The 19,066-nt window shown below is 42.4% G+C and overlaps 1 protein-coding gene across 1 annotated transcript; it reads left to right on the forward strand.

Moving 5' to 3' along the window:
• Window positions 1-5,933: 5,933 nt before the first annotated feature.
• On the forward strand, window positions 5,934-17,462 carry LOC122175036 (urea transporter 2-like). The gene is made up of 8 exons (XM_042862425.1): window positions 5,934-6,099; window positions 9,774-9,963; window positions 10,880-11,008; window positions 12,677-12,869; window positions 13,704-13,851; window positions 15,188-15,322; window positions 16,151-16,200; window positions 17,193-17,462. Exons 1-8 carry the CDS (start codon window positions 5,934-5,936, stop codon window positions 17,460-17,462), a joined length of 1,281 nt encoding a protein of 426 aa, XP_042718359.1.
• Window positions 17,463-19,066: the final 1,604 nt, after the last annotated feature.

The following is a 19,066-nucleotide window of genomic DNA, read 5'->3' on the forward strand; positions in this document are numbered from 1 at the left end:
AGATCTTTTCCAACCTCAATCAGTCTGTATTTCTATGGTCCTTTAAAAATATTTATGGCAAAACTGAGTAAGCTTTACAGGTCAGCTGAGTGCAGAAATTAACATTTCCCCACTGGTCAGACAGAGCAATGACTGTTTCTGAGAGCAAAACATTCAGTCAATGAGAAGGAGAAATACAGTGGGCCACATCAAAGAGAAAGTTATTAAAATAGGGATATAAAAGGCGGGAATGACTGTCAAGACCAGAGAGACAGATGTGCTAAACTAGAAATGCTACAAAGGGAGATGAGATGAGATCTCTAGCTTCTTGGGTGAAAAATAAAATAGGGCTTAGAAAGAAAGACATCATACAAAAAATATCTGCAGGATTTAGAGTGATGACAGAGAGTAGAAGGCAAAAAGATGGGAATGGGATGCTGTAGTGAGCCCAGCAGCACTTTTCCTGAGCACGGACCCATTCCTACTTGAGGTCAGACAGGATGGAAAACATCTCAGACCATCCCGATCGGTTTTCCAGCTAAAGCTCAATGGGGCTGTCCCTTCCCTTCTAAGAAAAATCTGGCCCTGCTTAGGATCACATTTCTAAGGCCATCATCCCTTGAAAGAAGGCTGATCACAGCAAAATTGAGTTCTGTTTGAAGGCAGGGCACAGATCCAACCTGCCATCCAGCTCCAGGTCCCTCTTCTGGTCCCTCCAAACCCACCTCCTTGTGCACTGTGGCCTCATCACATAGGCATTTAACACTGTGCAGCTTCACACTGCAGTTTTCACCCTACCTTTAAATCAGTGTCATCACGATGTAAAATAATGGACCGAAAGCCTCGGTTAGCTAAATTTAAAAGTTGACCTGCTTGTTTTTCCTCTCTTTATGTTTATTTTCCTCGCCTGTTTCTTAAATTCATTCCTGAAACAAGCAGACCCTTTTTTGTTCCCACTCGCAAAGGATTTTTTAAAGAGAGGGAGGGAGAGACATAGACCCACAAAGCCAAAAAGAAACAGAGGATCCAAGTGGAGAGGTATGTGTTATTGGACAAGTGTTTAATTTATGGGACTTGGCCCGCAGAACAAGAGTTTGAATTGTACTTCAATAAGTGGAGCTCTTAGAATAAATGTGGCTTGTAAAGTTGTTTTACAGTCTGCTTTGCAGAGCAGCCAACACCTCATGGAAACCTTTGAAAAACATTCTGTTTAGAAGCGATGGTGTTTATATTTCATATTTTCTCTATTTGTTTTCCCCTCTGGTTTTATAACTGAAACCATATGCAAGAAACCAGCATTTTTGTGTCTTAAAATATCTACCTGATCTAACTACTTTTATTATTAGGGAAAAAAAAGGGAAAAAAAAAATACTGTGTTTCGAAAATTCTTTATACACTAGACACTGGATTCAAATCTTAACATATCCTTGTTTGATATCTCAAATTTCCCAAGTGACATTGGTATAGTCGCTTTGCTGAGATTCATCATCCCTCTCCCTCCACATATGCAGTGCAGCTGTTTGCACCTGAGCTGTCTGTCTTTCCCAAATGCTACAGAGTTTACAATATGATTCACCTGTACAGGACAGGAGAGTGTGAATCATGCTCTAGATCCATGTATTGACTAGCTAAAGGGAGACCAATTGAGCTGCTGAGGTAGAGACTTATGCTGGAAATCTCCATGGTTAGCAACACAAGCCCCACCTTAATCTCGCTGTATCACTGAAGGGATGAGATAGGTGTCTCTGAAAGGGAATTCACCTCTCCATACTGACTGTAGAAAAAGCAAAAAAAGTAAGGTTTTACATGGTTAAAGAGAGTCAGGAGGAGTTCCACTCTACTGGCATCATTTTGGAGCTCTGGAAGGCAGACCATCTTCCATAGTTACACATGCACACGTGTGTATTCACACAAACCATGCACAAATGGTGCAACGGGCACTACTTACTCAGTATGCTAGGACAATCCATTGACTAAACTTTGTCCTTTTGTTTGGCAGATTAGGAGACATCACAGCAAAAGAGGGAAAAGAGGAAGCAGTAAAGGATTGCCTTGGAGAGAAGGAAAGTATTGCATTTTATTCCATACAGAACCAGGAAAGAAAGATACAGAACGTCTACAAGACCACATCCTCAGATAAAAGCATCTAACCACAGATGTAAGAGTCATTTTACCCCATAAAACTATCCCAATTGCTAATTTTTTCATGGTGGTTGTGTTTGTACAGATATGACAGAACTGCTATGGAACATGGTTTTATTTAATGCCTGTGACAGGAAAAAAAATTACCCTACTATTTTGGGTTGATCTGTTTGTTTATTATTATTATTATTATTATTATTATTATTATTACCATTGTTGCTGATTTGTTTTATTTAGGTGTCTTGGATAAGAACATAGGATTTCTGTGCCTGTCTTACCTACCTGGTCTGACTGTCTGGTAATTTCATCCTGATGGGCAGCTAAACTCCACTGCACTGCTCTCACTCTCTCTCCTCTAAGCTGAAAAAGGGCAGCTTTTGTGCTCTGTTTACAGAGGCCAGCTTTGCAACACAGCTGCTACCAAAACCTTGCCATGTAAACCCAACACAGTGTTTTGTACCTGCTCTCTGCAAGTGTGTTACACTCAACCTCATGGCTGTTCTGAAATGCTCCGCTTTCTCCGTTTATTTCCAGTGTCACGGACTGATCCCTGGTACAGCTTTGCTTAGCAAAGTCATTACAAGTCAGCCAAGCATTCTGTCACCATCCCAAAGTTTTGCCCTCTAGCTGTACAGTCTATTTCCTTTCCATTTCTTTATGGCTTCTGCTGTGAGCAACACGCCTTTACAAACTGCTTCTTTTCAAAAACCCTTGTGAGGCCACGTCCCTTGAAGTCAACACTTCTTTAGTCACCTCTATGCACTCAGCCCTCCCAGCTCCCCTCCTGATTTCCTTTCATTTTGCACATCTTGGAGGCAGGTGATACCGTGGGATTCAAGCCAGAAAGGATTGACATTTCTAGCCTGGGTGACTGCCTACCCAAGCTAGAAAGCATGACAACGAAAGATTTGCATCCTGATGGTGGACACACAAACTCAGTACTTGTTTAGAGCCAGGATTTTCATTCAAATGGGAGAGTTTACAGCACCTGCTCACCATACCAGTGAAGAAGGAAAGACCAGTTGCTCAGGTTTGGTCTCAGCTGCCTTAGCGTAATGCTCATCTCCCTGCAATAATCAGAAATGAGCACACAATGTGCAGCTGAATCCTCAGGTACATCTTGATCAGAAGGAGGTTTCAAATAATATGGGTTACTCACCCCTCCTGGATCATGCACCCTTCCACTGTTCACAGCCACCTTGTACTATTATCTGTTTGCGGGTCTACAGAATATCTGCTGGCTTTGTGAGGGTGCAATACCGTGAATACTTTCTCCAGTAGAAAAGCCCATGTTTACTCTAGGAAGCTTAAAAATGCAAAGCTCTATGCTATCATTGTCCTGCACCCCAAAAGCATGGTAGAACAGCAGTCTGCTTGGGAATGAATAGACACAGGTAGGTCCAGAGATGAATCACAACTGCTAGGCACAACCTTACGGCCTGACAGATGCTCCTGAGAAGAGGGATGTCTTTTAAGGACAGTGATGAATCAGTGTTTGCTGACAAAAGGCCTTTTTCTCAAGGAATTCCCCATCAGCAGTAGGTGTGCCATAAGTGATTCAGGCTCTCGTTAGCCCTAATTAGCTAACTGTTCAAACGATTTCTCTATTATTCCTGGAGCCTGTAGCACGAAGCACATGTCTGCTGCTTGACAGGTGCTCAATGCAAAGTATGTTTTTCCAGGGTAAGTCTGCTGCAGGGATCACTGTGCCCATCACAGCCCTCTAGGACCTTCTCCATCCCTTTGGGCTGCACTGCTGCAAAGCCCTACAACTCACTGCTATGCCAGTGCGGATGATTTTAGTATCCTCCTATCTTTTTAGCACTGTTCCTTTTCCAAAAAATTTGGGAATTTCAGCCATCTCCTCCCAGGCTGCCTTCCCCTGTGAAGTGGATGAGCATGCTACCTTGCAAATAGAGGTTTAATTCCCCTCTGATATATAGAGAAATGAGAATCACATGACCAGAACTGTTTCCTAGCTCCTGAGCTTTGATGCAGATTGCAGGCATGTTGCAGATGGCCTGGTGATTTAAAGTACTGTCCTGGGACTGCAGATCCCTCTTCCATAAACATGATGGTTGACCTTGCAAAAATCTCCATGGCTGGAATTTCTCTCACCTAAAAATAGTCCTCAAAATTCAGCAGCCAATCTCCCTCTGGCAATCTCCTGCCAGAGAGAGGCACCCCCTTATTCACATCTAATATAGGCATATGAGAAAAGTGACATGAATTACTCTCCTGAGGTACTAGCTTTCCTCTGCACTGATGGCAAAAGGCTCTCACATGACTGCTTTGCACTTAACCCCTAATAGTTAAATTATGTGAGAGAGGGAAAGAATTTTTTAAAACATCCAGGTCCCACATCTCAATTTAACTCATTTAAATTCAAGTGGGAATTAAGCAGTGCAGTCTTGTAAATCTGGACTTTATATTCTCTGCAGTGATGTTTCCCCTTTGTAAAAGCCAACTGTTTTTCGGATGGTGATGTTCAAAATGAACATGAGATACTCAGGTGCTGAGAAGGCAGACACGACTTCTCAGTACTTATTCTCCCTGATGGTTACAGCTGCGCTTTGTTGTTGGTAATGGATGTTGTTCATAGCTAAGGAGCCACTAACTTTGCTTTACTGATGCATCCTGTGACTTGGAGATCCTAAAAGTTGCTCCATGTGCTTCTTATAATCCTCCTTACCCATGGGATCAAGCAAACAGTGCTGTTTTTTTACATATAAATGTTGAATCTACAGCCCCAGGCTGAGGCTTGTGTTCAAAGGCCACTGCAAAGAGCTGTGCTGCCAGCAGAGAGAGCCAAAGCACAAGGAAGCATGAACTGCAGGATGTATTTCCAGAGCTGCATGTAAATTTGTACTCCATGAAAGAAAACATCTTCTGGTGGTCAAGGATCCTCTTCTGAGAGCATCCAGAACCGTGGATACTTTTACCATCAGCCTGTCAGGCACAACAGCTTTGCTCCCAACTAGGCGTCCCTTCTCATTCTGCTATTCTGGTGCAGGCTGTGCACTGACAGCCACCTGCCAAAACCCAGGCTTCCACCAGAAGGTGGGGCCCATATTCCACAAAACATGGGGCAAGCTCTTGGCAGTATCATCTGCTCTTGGTCAGCATCTAGAGACCCAGACACACTGCTCCAAAATGATCAGAGCAAACTGGTCAGAATCTTTGCAGATGTCATCTACAGTGTAACTCCCTGGGGTGCAAAGCAGTGTGTTTTCTCTGAAGGGTTTATGTCTTAATGATCTTCTTAATGATCTGCTGTAGTACTTTGGAGTTTTATAAACAAATAGTCCTGCCTGGATATTCATCTGCTTATTAAAGAGCCCACAGCCCTGAGCCAAGGGGCTCATCTTCGCTCAGAGCCACATCTGGACACCAATTTCTGAGCAAGGCTTTGATGCTACCTCAGTTTGCTTTTGGTGGTCTATGAAAAGCAGATGTGGAATGAGGAGCCCTGGCTAGGATCCTGCAAGGCACACAAACCATGTCCAGTTTGCCCACTGCAGCTCTGCGCCACAACTCCATATCAGTATTAGATCATTTTATGGTCATCATCCCCAAAAGAAGAAAACTAGAGCAAGTTCTAGATGGAAGATTACATTGCTCTCACGGCAGCTCGTACTGTCCTCAGCAGTGGCTCAGGCAGGTGTCTAATCCACGAAACCTCCCTTATTTAAAAAATGATGTCACTGTGGGTCTCTAAACTACAGCAGAAGGTTGCCAGAGCACAAAACAAGAGGTTTACTAACACGTGGATTTTGTGATTTACAGTTTCCTCTTCTCACTACTCAAAAAAGATGGATCTTGGAGAAATTGTTGTGGCTGAAAGTCCGGCTGAGAGGAACCTATGTGCAGAGAAGCAGCCAAGAAGCCAGGACGTGCTGGGGAGAAGTGGAAAACAAATCCCCCAAGTTTTCAAGTATCTCACAGGAGAAATGAAAGAATATGGAGAGTGGATGAAAAGTAAGCACAGGGGTATGCTGGGGCTCTCTGGAAGAGCACGCTGGGAACATATACATCACCAACTATACATCCTGGTCCACAAGACCACTTCACCTTCTAAGACATAGCAGAGAAGGCATGGTCTGAACTCAGTATGAACTTCTGGTGCTTTAGCCCAAATTGTGTTGTTCTTGAGAAAGAAACTTCACTGCCATTACCATGGCTGCACAAATAATTCAGCACAGGCAAAAGATGTCTTTTACACTTAATCAGTTATGTCATTAACATCATGTTCCTCATAGCAATGCCCAGAATCACACGTCAGAGCTGAGGATTTGGACTTGTCTGTAAGTGCCTTGGATCAGTAGCCATCTCCCTGTCCATGTATGGGCTGGCAATGGGGACTTGACTTCTGACTGTACAGGCAAAGGCTTTGTATTTACCAGCCTTTGGGGAGTAATAAGCACCATGAGTGTTACGTTCCTATAAAGTACAAAGCAAGTACTGATCTCAAAGGTTTACTGTACAGGCAGGAACAATACATCAGCAGATGTTCTGTGTTACCCAGAATTATTATGGGGTTTGAGCTTTGAGAGGCTATGCAAAATTGTGGCTCCTCTGTCAGGGCAAGGTTCGTTAGCAGCACGGCTCCAACCAAGGGAGAGATGTAAGAGGAGGTGAGCTGAGTTACCTCCATTCAGGGAGCTCAGGAGAATGGCAGTTTCATAGAATCATAAATCACTGATGTTGAAAAGACCACTGAGATCATCTAGCCCAACCATCAACCCATGCCTGTGAACACTCAAGACCATTTCATTCAGTGCAGCATTCACCCTTCTTCAAAACCCGGGGATAGAGACTCCACCAGCTCACTGGGAAACCTGTTCCCCGTGGACCCAGATTGGTTCCTTAGCAAAAAGGAATGTCTCCTCTTGCTTTTTGTTAACTCCTTGCTACCTCTAGCTTGATAGACAGCTTTTATTACTTGGTGTCCTGAAAATCTTCCTGCCCCTGCATGTTCATAATATTTGAATATAGTTAAAACTAGTGCCTATACCCAAAAGCACTGCTAACATGCTTCATAGCTCAATACCAAGCATTAGTAAAAATTATCTCTAATTAGTCCAATCATTTTTCTCTAAAGAAGACACTCCCTCCTGGTTGTAACCTCCTGGATCAACAGCAACATACTTCTAAAGGAATGCATGTGCAGTCACCCCTTAAGATACCCTGCAGCCTTTTGGGATGTCTCTCCCGGGGATGCTGGATAGATGCAGAGTTGTGTCGGTCCCTTGAGAGTTCCTCTTTTTGAGCTACCTCTATCACAAAGCAGAACTTAAGACCCAACTGTAAATAAACAGAGAAGGGAAGTGGAAAAGAAGGGGGTGGTAGGAAGCTGTTACGACTAAGACATTGCCCAGATTCAAGAAGCACCCTGGCACTTCACTCTGTGTCTAATTAACAGTATAAACTGAGTAACTGAATTAATTTCAAATATTTAAGAAAACGAAAGGTGCGGGCAGAGTTTCTTTTTCATGTTCTTACACTGTTTAATAACACACAGTATTACAGTGCCATTTCCACTTTGTCCTCAAGCCAATTTGCACAAGGGTTGGGAACACAGCTACTGCAGTGCTGCAAAACCCTCTTCTGTACATGGACTACTGCACAGAGGTGCCCTCAGACAACCTCATACCCCTCAAGTGGAATGGGTTAGAAGGTGGGAACTGGGGGAGCAATGTTCCTCCTGCTGTAAGAAAATCTCAAGCTCACAACCACTTGAGGAACCTGACTATAACTCTATGGGTCCTAACAAGATATATCCCAGAGTTCTGAGGGAACTGGCCAGTGCAGACACCAAGTCACTCTCAATGATATTTCAAAATTCATAACAGTCCAGTGAAGTCCCTGGTGACTGGAAAAAACCAAAGGTAATATTGTGCCCTTTTTTAAGAAAGGTAGAAAAGAGAACCCAGGGACCTACCGATGAGCAAATCCTCCTGGAAGATATGCTAAGGCACATGGAAAGGAAGGAAGTGATACAGGATAACCATAATGGCTTCACCAGGGACAATATCTGCCTGAGCAATGTGGTGGCCTTCTGTGGTGGCATAATTGCATCAATGGACAAGGGAAGAGCCACTGATGTCATCTGTCTGGTCTTCAGCAAGGCTTTTGACATGTTCCCCCATAATATTTTCTTCAAATTGGAAAGACGTGGATTTGATGGATGGACTACCTGCAGAGTATTTGTCAATGGTTCAATGCCAGATGATGGCTTGTATCCCCTAGGGGTCAGGATTGGGCCCAGTGCTCTTTAATATCTTTATGTCAATGACATTGACATTGGGACTGAATGTAAGTTTTCAGGTGACACTGAGCTGTGTCAGTGCAGAAGTTCTTGCACCAGGGCTGCGGCAACCTCCACTATCAGTACAAGCTGGAGGATTGGGGTTAGCCATGCTGAAAAGAACTTGTGGGTACTGGTGGATGGCAAAATGGATCTGAGAGTGATGAGGTCTTCCTTGAGCCTTCTGTTCTCCAGACTAAACATTTCCGGCTCTCTCAGCCACTCTTTGTAAGACTTGTGTTCCAGACATTTCTCCATCTTCACTGATTTTCCTTGAACATGCTCCATCATCTCAGTGTCTTACTAGTAGTGAGGAGCCCAGAAATGAACATACCAGTTGAGGTACAGCCCCTCTAATGCCAAGTGCAGATATACAATCACTTCCCTGATGCTGGTGACTATATTATTATAAGCCAGGATTCCACTGACCTTCTTGGCCACCTGGGAACAGTGCTGGCTCATATTAAGACATCTGTTGACTAGCATCTACAGATCATTTTTGGCCACACAGCTTTCCAGCCACTCTGCCCCAAGCCCATGGTGTCACATGGGCTTGCCCTAACTGGAGTTAAGGACCAGGCACTTTATCTGGCTTGTACAAATGGTCTCAGCTAATCAATGCAGCCTATTCAGTTCTCTCCAAAGAGCCTTCCTACCCTCAGACAGATCAGCACTTCCTCTCAGCTTGGTGTCATTTGCAAGCTTACTGAGAGTGCAATCAATCCACTCATCCAGACCATCAATAAAGATATTACACAGGACTGTCCACCACATACTGAGTCTGAACATTACACCATGATGCAAGCAAGCATGCAAATTCCTGCTACCTCATATATCTGAGCACTGAGCCACCTCTGCTATGGGGACCTGCATCACACCCTGTCTCAACAGAATTTTACCACCTGACTTTTCCATGTTCTGGGTCACCAGCTTTCTCCATAAAACAGCAGAAGTGTTTCTTTTATATTTCCCTATCCAAACAAAAACTAGTTTCAGTCTTTGCCTCTGTCCCTCTCTGCATCTGAATTATGCACAGAAACGGGTCTATCTTCTTGTTAAATTTATAGCAGAATCTTCTGCAAAGACTTTTTTTTTAACCATCATAAATAAACCATTTTTTATTAATCCCTCCACAGACTCTATAGCAGTGCCCAGTCCCTGTTATTTCAAGTGCCAGATGCAAAAATATGCTCAGACAGCAATAAATCAGAGCCTGTTTTTATAGTCCTGTTGATACATCACCTCTATTCTGTGGCGAGAAAACAACTGTCAAGCTGAGTGTGCTTTGAAGGAGTCCCAGTGAAATGGTGCCTTATCACCAACATTTTTATTTTATCTCCGTCAGATAAACCCCTCATGTTTCAGCTGGTGGACTGGATCTTGCGAGGCACCTCTCAAGTGATGTTTGTCAACAACCCTCTCAGCGGGCTCATCATTTTAGTGGGGCTTTTCATCCAGAAGCCATGGTGGCTGCTGACGGGCTGTGTTGGAACTGTCACATCAACGTTAACTGCTCTGGCTCTCAGTCAGGAGAGGTATGTGGGATCTTTGAGATGATCATTATGATATCGGGAGCATGCTGATAGGTTGTAGTCCTGTTTTCAACCCTATTAGAGCCAGCAGACCCACTTTCCCCACTTGACTTGGAGGAAGTCAGGTAAGGACAGAGCTGTGGTTCAGGAGGTGGAGAGTTGGCCACCATTGTGAGAATAATGTCACCTAACCCAAGTCCTGTTCTCTCCCTGATAGCCATTATGTTTTGCTATCACCACACCCATACAATTTGGATCACACAGAGCTTTCTGGATCATCATTCTTTACCAGAGGACTGAAACACCTCTCCTATGAGGAAAGGTTGAGGGAACTGGGATTGTTTAGCTTGGAGAAGAGAAAGCTCCATGGACGCCTCATTGGGGTCTTCCAGTACTTGAAGGGAGCGTATAAACAGGAGGGGGAATGGCTGTTTGTGAGGGTGGATGGTGGTAGAAAAAGGGAGAATGGATTTAAACTGAGACAAGGGAGGTTCAATTAATTATTAAGAGGAAGTTTTTCACACAGAGTGTGGTGAGGCACTGGAACAGGTTGTCCAAGGAGGCTGTGGATGCCCCATCCCTGGAGGCATTCAAGGCCAGGCTGGATGTGGCTCTGGGCAGCCTGGTCTGCTGGTTGGTGACCCTGCACGTAGCAGGGGAGTTTAAACTAGATGATCATTGTGGTCCTTTTCAACCCAGGCCATTCTATGATTCTATGATTCTAATAATAGTTTAAAAAATCATGCATTCCACAGACCTCTGCAATGAAAGTTGGCAACTACCTCACTGCTTTTTCCATCCTGCCTCTACACTCTGTTCACCAGGAGCAGGATATTTTCAAGTTGCATTTCAGCAAGTCTCTGTGGCAGATCACCTCCTGCACAGCTTGCTGCTTTGCAAACATTTCTTTGTGTCACAGATCAGCCATTGCATCAGGGCTGCACGGCTATAATGGGATCCTGGTGGGAGTGCTCATGGCTGTCTACTCGGATAAGGGAGATTACTACTGGTGGCTTCTTACCCCTGTGGCAGTTATATCCATGGCCTGGTAAGTATCACGTCTCTCTTAGAGACAATTCTCAAAGAATGAGGAATTCTGCTATATGAATATTGTACACATTACAAGTCTTGTCTGCACAGTGCCCTACATCAGTAGCTCCAGACAAGGTAGCATTGGAGAAAGCTCTTTATTGAATAAAACACATTGGCAGGAAGTCAAATGAACCAACAAAATCAATCATACCTGAAGGACAAAGCAGCCCTACTTCAGTGCACTTTTATGGACCTCATCAGATCGCACTGGGGTGGATGTCACTGTGCCCAGCACTCCTATGATGCTCCCTTATCCAGGTGCTGAACTGACCTGAAGCTCCTTCTTCAGGCTGAATTCCACCTTCCCATCTCAGATGTGCAACCAGTCACGAATCAAATTTTTCCCTACAACTAGTTCCAAAAGCTAGACAGCATCCTTTCAGGACTATATTTACCATTTCTACATACAGACCTTAACAGCACTGCAGAATCTATTTAACAGCCTCAACAGAAATTAATTCAAAAGCCAGATTTTAATCACCATCAGTGACAAGATACAAATCATGACTGCATTTCACTGCTTTTGAAATCAGATTTTTCAATATTTTATTTCACTAGTCACTGTCGGCGAAGGTCATTTTGAGACACTCTTTCAAAATCCAGAACATGTTGCAAGAATGTTTAGTCTGTCTTGTCTGCCAGAATTCCCTGAGGCTTTTTATTCAAACATTTCCCTGTTTTTCTAGTTCGCAGGGTTTGAGGGTAGAGCTGAAAGGTTTTAAAATTAGACTTTTCAGAGATTCTCTTTTTCAACCAGTAGCTTGAATCTCAGCTTTAGAAGTCGGAATTTCTTTAATTGTTTCTTTTTTTCCTGACAAGATGTATAGCTGGCAGAAGCTTTGTATTGCAACACAGAAACTGGGACACTGTTTTCACTGAAGTGGTGGGTATTTTCTACAGCAATGAGCAAGGAAGCCTTTAAACTGCTCTGGAAACCAAATTCATCATAAAAGAATAGGCTTTATCTGAGAAAACAAAAGGAAAACAAAGCATTTTTTTCCATTGATAATATCTTCACAACAGGACACAAGAAGTTGCTTTTGAAATCCCAAATAATTGGTTTCTTTTGTTTTCCGGTTTGTTTTGCTGTTTTATTTTGTTTTGCTTTAGATTAGAACCAGTCTGATGTTCTTCTGGGACTTGAATCCAGCTTCTTGAAGAGTTCAGGTCTTTAAGTTGTATTTCTGTAGGCTGCGCAATGCCTACTGCAACTCTGAAGCTAACTGTAAGGGTGGTTCAGCCCGGTTGCATCATCAGAGTTCAGATAAAACCATCAAAATACAGCCAATTTCCATCAAGTACATGACCTTCACTCTCATTCACATATTTTCTGGGCCCCATTTAACCAAAAAAGACCAAAAAATAACTTACGTGGTGAGAAGACTCCTCAACTATATGCTTACATCCACTAATGAGTGTGGTAGTTGCTGTAAAAGGACAGACAGCATTCTCTAACTATTGGACAGATGCAATCTGCTATGTGAAGGAATTCACTGCCTAGTGTTTCCAAAGGAATACCACTGGCATCCACTTTCCAGAGCTTATGACCAAAATGATAGGATGAATCACTATTGTAAATACGATGAACAAGCTATACTTGTTTCTCTTTTCCTTTCATTCTTAGTCCAGTCCTGTCCAGTGCTTTGGGATCTATTTTCAGTAGATGGGACCTTCCTGTACTCACTCTGCCCTTCAATACTGCGGTGACTTTGTACTTGGCAGCCACAGGACACTACAACCTTTTTTTTCCTACAACCCTCATCAAGCCTGTAGCATCGGTGCCCAATATCACTTGGTCTGCAATCAATGTGCCTCTGGTAAGCTTCACCCCAACATGTTTATGTTGTTTCATTGAAAATGTGAGCATGAAGACATTTATCTCTGGGTAGCAATTTCTCATATGCCCATTCTGAGCAGCATCCATTTGCAGAAATAAATGGCTTAGTTCATTTCATACAAGAGAGTGTCACATAGGCTCCAGGGGCAGTCCTGGCTAATCCAGCAGAGAAACTGATCAGATCTCAGAAATCCTGAACCTCTCACTCCATCCAAAGTTAGATTGCCCATAAACATGCCACAGCTGCTGTTATCACACGAGTATATCCAAATATGCACACTCACTGTCCAAATGTGGTCAACAGGATGTCAGCAGGACTGTCAATGAAAACATGAAAAGAGGGAAGAAACATCATGATCTCACAGGGGCAGAAATTAATTTACACTCATTCTCCTCTGGTCAGCTTTAGCACTGGAAATTGTCTTGTTACATCCACACACTCAAAGAAATGTTAAGGGGAATAGATATGCTTCATCTTATATAAAAAACTCAAATCAGCCCCAATACGGGATTACTGCTTAGGAGAGTAACAGTTTTTCTCCTTCACTAAAGTCATTTACAACAAAACCACAACAAACACAAGCTGATCATATTACCCCAGAACAAATAAAAGCCCATCTTGGACTGATGAAATTCAGACCAAACAAGAAGCTAACTCTGGACTGAAGGACATAAGCACCTGTGTTCACTCAATAGACCTTCTCAGAGCCAGGGTTGCCACTTTTCCTTTCTAATCAATACTTTGGACAAAATAACTGTTGTGTCCTCCACTCAGAGCTACAATAGCATGTCCCCTCTCTACTGGCCATTGCAGCTTTTGCAGTCCATCCCAGTTGGTGTTGGTCAAGTGTACGGCTGTGAAAACCCCTGGACTGGAGGCATCTTCCTTGTTGCTTTATTCATCTCTTCCCCACTTATTTGCTTACATGCTGCAATTGGATCTACAGTTGGAATGCTTGCAGGTAAGAAATATTCACCAACATCATCTCAATTAAGAAAATACATTGATCCAAGCCAATATGAGATTCTGTCCAGGATTTACAGTTGCATGGGCTAAGGGAATGCACTCCTGTTTTTGAAGGTGTCTTTGAATTTTAAAGGTCTTAATTTTAAAGGTCACTCAGCATGGTGAAGGGAAGAACAGAAGCAGGTTTTCTACAAGCTCTAAATTTGGAACTAAATTTGTAACTCTGGCAGGTAGTTTGTTCCATCTTGCTTAACCCACTGCCACTGGATGAACAGAGAGCACAGCCTCATTCCACTAACCAGAGAGACAATCCTAATTTAACAAAAATGTATGTGACCCCCGAATACAAACAACACCAGTGCCATTTATGTGAGCAAATTTAATGAAAAATATGGTAGAATTAGCATAGTCTGAGGCAACTACAAAGGCTGACAAAGGTTCAGACGTCCAACACAAAGTTCTGATTTGAGCTCTGAAGTGCTTTTTACAAGAAGTGACCCGCCCTGAGTTTGTGTTTTAAAGAAAATTATCCATAATTTATAGGGTTAAAAATATTTGACAAGTTTCACGCAGGTCTGACATTTAACTAGAAGAGAAGGGTCTGGAGAAAATATGTGGAAATATAAGCAAGGTGATGAGGGTCAGGAGACAGCTGAGGACATTACAGCAGGAAAAGTATTGCCCCTAAGAATAAGGTGTCTTGTGCAATACATAAGATGATGCTGTTTTTAGTGATAGTCCCAGTACATATGAGAAGTCCTGCAGAAGTACTTATGATGTCAGGCTTTTTGCAAAACCTCAGCTCCCATCCCATTGGAAGATTTCCACAGCAGTGATGGAGGGACCAGAACACATTTAGCATTTTGGCAAATCTTAGCATTTTAGCCATGAGGAAGAGATGGAAAATTATGCTTACTCCTACCAAAACTGTGCCTCCAATACTCAGGACATGAGAACATGTGAGATTTAAACAACACACATGACCACAGCTTTCTGAAAGGAAGAAACCCAAGTGAGAAAGCCTTCACGCACTCTGGCTGAATCTCCCATCCAGATATCCTAGGGACTCGCTCGAGCAAATATGGGGTGTAAGTAGGAAATTTTACCTGAAGAAGCATTTGACACTGAACCACTGCTGTTCTATCACAGCTCCAAAATAATGAGTTCCTTTAGAGTTCACCCTTTTTCTGCAAATGAACACTGTGTAAGTGTGAGCGCTGTAAATTTGGCTGGATATCATAGGGAAGAGACTGAATTTCCAACAGGTAAGATTTACTTCCTGCAAATACTTCCCATAGCTGACCTCAGCCCCCTGCTTTTTTGTCTTGTAGCACTGAGTATTGCAGCACCATTTGACAGCATCTACCTTGGCTTACACAATTACAATTGCGCTCTCGCATGCATTGCAATTGGAGGCATGTTCTATGCCCTGACCTGGCAGACTCATTTGCTGGCCCTTGCTTGTGGTATGTATCTTATATGATAAGGGAAGCCAAAAATTTTTGCATCTACGCAGTACATGAGCAGTACAGGACAACTCTGAATCAATTTTGGGATTCTGATTTTCCAAGAGTTACTTCTGTCATGGCATCAGATTTGAGCTTGGAGGTGCAAACCACAAAGGCAGAAGTAAAGGCTTCTAGATAACAAGTCTTCTGATAAAGAGAAACATCTAGAAACAGTGGAAGGAGTATTTGTAAGGAGACAAGCTATGCCATGAACAGAAGTTTAACAAATTATCCACTCAGGAGATTCATAGAAGCCATTCCAAAATTGTAATTATCCTCAGAGGATTTGCTTCACAGGATGAGAACTGTTGTACAAGTTCAGTTTAAAATCCATTTAGCCAAAGACACCCACCTCCAGCAAAAGCCAAAAAACAGATAATACAGGAAGTTTAAGAACAGTGTACAGTGTAGAAATTCCTAATGAAGGTTAACCCAGCCTCCAGCCATTTGTCATGTTTGATTTGAACATCCCTTCTCAGTTGCTCAGGGATCCCCACAACGCACAGGTCAAGTTGTGTAAATGGATAAGGAAATACCGCCATCACCAGCTCTTGGCAAAACCATTTTCTTTCACCATCCACCATTACAGAGCAGACAAGACCAATTGTAGACCACATGGCCAGACACAACATTGGAGCATATTAACCAACAGTTGAATTCTAACATTAATCATATAAGATGAAATGATTTACTGTGCATTTGGATATTTTTATTATTTCTGATAATTTCCTTGGAAAGCTGAGCTATTCTTTGCCAATCCTGAACTCTTTGGTCTTCTTTTGTCAGCATTGTTTTGTGCCTACTCTGGAGCAGCTCTTACTAATGCACTATCTGTGGTAAGTTTAAATATTTTCTGAGCTTTGTTTGTTTGTTTTAGCTGTGTTCTGATTTGCTCATGATACAATGCTGAGGAAATGCTCCAAAATTCTCCATCTTCTGACAGTACCAAAATGAGAGTGCTGCAGCCAGCAGCATTTCTTATAGATGGTGCATCAGCTGGACCGTGCACCTGCAAACTCCACAGTTGACAATATGACTTCAAAAACCTCTGGAGCATATAATCCAGAATGGGAATTTGCACATAGATGTGCAAGTGCTTATGGTTTGAGATGCAATATTAAGCTGCAGCCAACATTTTAAAATGAATCCCAGTGGTCTAAAATTTTCTTTGCTTTTCCTACTCTGCCCTCAAATTTTTGACTCAAGTTTGGTCTGGAAATGAGAACTATAATTATTTAAGAGTAAAAAAAAAAAAAAAAAAGGCCATTGCTGTCTTAAATACAGAATCATTGTATCTGGGCAATTCAAGAAAGAAAAGAAGCTAGAAGTGCCAGGCTTTGTTTCTTCAAGATCTGAGAGAATAAAGCAAACCCACATTTTAATAAAATTGATTTAGTAACTTACAATGATTAAAAAAAAAAAAAAAAAAAAAAAGTAGAACTAACAGCTTAAATGCATTAAATATACTCATGTGGCATTCTCTTAATACCATGTAGGCCTATGCAAAAGGCTGCTTTAAGCACACCTTTTGTTTTGGATATGGATTAGGGAAGAGGACAACTGGTTCTTCTCCCTGTAATCTTGGTTTCAGCATGCTGCAGGACAGGTGAGCAGTCTGGGTCCCAGAGCAGGAATGTTGGGCAGATGCAATGCCAGTAATTCATGGGCACTGAGGACTGAAGGTGTGTGAACAGTATTCTCAGAACAAGTTTTACAGAACCACAAGGGTAGGATTTTGGTCATTTCTTAGACAGTTGAAATGTCTACATGTGAGCTGGGTGCAAAAGAGGTTCCAAAACACACCTATCTGTCCACCTTCCTCTCCCAGCTTGGACTACCACTCTGTACCTGGCCTTTTTGCTTCTCGGCGCTTCTCTTTTTGCTGTTAACCTCAGACAACCTGGACATCTACAAAATCCCCCTCTGCAAAGTCACCTACCCGGAAGCAAACAGGATCTACTATCTGAGAATGAAGAGAAGAGCATCAGAAAGCAGAAGAGAAGAGCAGAAGCAAAAGGAGCAGAAACCTTCTGGCGACTCAAGAATAAGCACAGGTGGCACTCCCTTGTGCACCCCCAAAAACAGTCGCAATCACTGATTTCAAATGCCCAGGAGTTAGCAGTTCCTGAGCAGTTGGTTGGATGCAGCAAATATCACCTTCAGCAGCAGCCTGTAAGCCAGGGATTCAGCACTGCCCTTTCTGGATGAAATACAATTTGCCCTTGAGGCAAGCTTTCCAAAAAGCACTCAAGTAACATAATAATGGCTGTCTTATCAATCCACATGTTGTTAACTTGAAAGCCACCTCTTATCAACAATAATTATAGGAATAGGCAGAAGAACATAAACACTGACAAGGAGCTGTATTTAATTTTAGATGTGTAATTTAACAAAATAAATATGCCGAGAGGGAGCTGGTATCTAATAATAATAAATAATGTAAGAAGTACATTAAGTGCTGCACTTTAAATTAAGAACATATATATTTGAAAATAGAATGAACAGACTGATCTCTTCCTTTCCTGTGTCCCATCAGTGCCTTGCCTTCTTTCTGTGTCTTAACAGTTACAGCACACACAGGTAAATATTTTTACAGAATGCATGCTATTTTTTTGTGCCATCTCCTGATTCCCCATTAAGTGTCAAGACAATGAAAGTATGAATATACGTGCTTTAATCATACTGCAGAAATGACTAGCTAGACATGATCAAAACATTTTTCTTTTCTTTGCATCATCTTCTGTCTTAGAAATAGAAGACCTGTCTCCTGCTGACGGCAGGATTGCAGGTCTGAATCGTGGCATGCATCCAGTGGAAAACATTTTACATAAAGAATGAGATAAACATTTACTGTTGGTAGCAATTACTGCAGTTCTTTCTCTCCCTTTCCCAGGGAAACGCTTCCTTTGAATTAAGCCACAAGCAATAAGCAAGTCAAATACTGCCCTTGTCTGCTGGGGCTGGACTGGACTGGGGTCTTCTCCATGTTTTCAGCAGCTGTCCAAGAGAAATCTTGTGAAACACCATCGTCATCGTCATGGGAAATAGAGGGTGGCTTTGCTGCTGTGTCACCCAGTGTGGTGGTTTCTAACAGGCATAAGGTACAAGCGAAACACTGCTATTTTAAGCTTCCTCCAAGTCCTTTTAACAGGGAAGGTCCAATTGCCCACAAGAGAGCTGTCTTTGGGAACCTTTCCAAAAGCCACTACAAAGCAAGCCTAGGAGAAAGGCTTCCACATTCTAAAGTCATTTCCTGTGATCAGTTCAAAAACTGTAGGCACAAAGGATCTCGAAGATTTAAGGTCAAAGTTCAAAGAAATATCAGTCACTGTTTAGATTAGATGCTGTCCTTTTTGCATCTTGATGTGGGGTTGTTTTGCACGTTCATTTGAGTCTGTCTGAGCAAAGGGATGGAAGCAAGCTGTAGTGCTGTTTTTGAACTTTTCTTAAAAAAGATGTTCCTCAGTCCTACCCAAGAGAATTTCTGTCTTTATAAACACCAGATTTGCAGCACCAGAAGCTGAAGTCACTGTAAACAATCCTTAGGAGAACCATCCAGGATTGAATGGGAGACAATGGTGCAATTAGAAAATCTGAACATACTTAGAAAGGGAATTTAGTTTTTTCTTATTATTCTATTTGGATTACAACAGATATGACATTCTACCTGGGAGGAAAGCCCCAGACATGCAGATAAGACCA

Source organism: Lagopus leucura, unplaced genomic scaffold, assembly GCF_019238085.1.
Source record: "Lagopus leucura isolate 7727_CA_CO unplaced genomic scaffold, USGS_WTPT01 Super-Scaffold_650, whole genome shotgun sequence".
Classification (NCBI taxonomy): Eukaryota; Metazoa; Chordata; class Aves; order Galliformes; family Phasianidae; genus Lagopus; species Lagopus leucura.

Coding starts and splice junctions, on each gene's coding strand:
- LOC122175036 (XM_042862425.1), top strand. CDS start 5,934: ATGGATCTTGGAGAAATTGTTGTGGCTGAAAGTCCGGCTGAGAGGAAC. Junction 6,100..9,773: donor ATATGGAGAGTGGATGAAAA/GTAAGCACAGGG, acceptor TATCTCCGTCAG/ATAAACCCCTCATGTTTCAG. Junction 13,852..15,187: donor TACAGTTGGAATGCTTGCAG/GTAAGAAATATT, acceptor TTTGTCTTGTAG/CACTGAGTATTGCAGCACCA.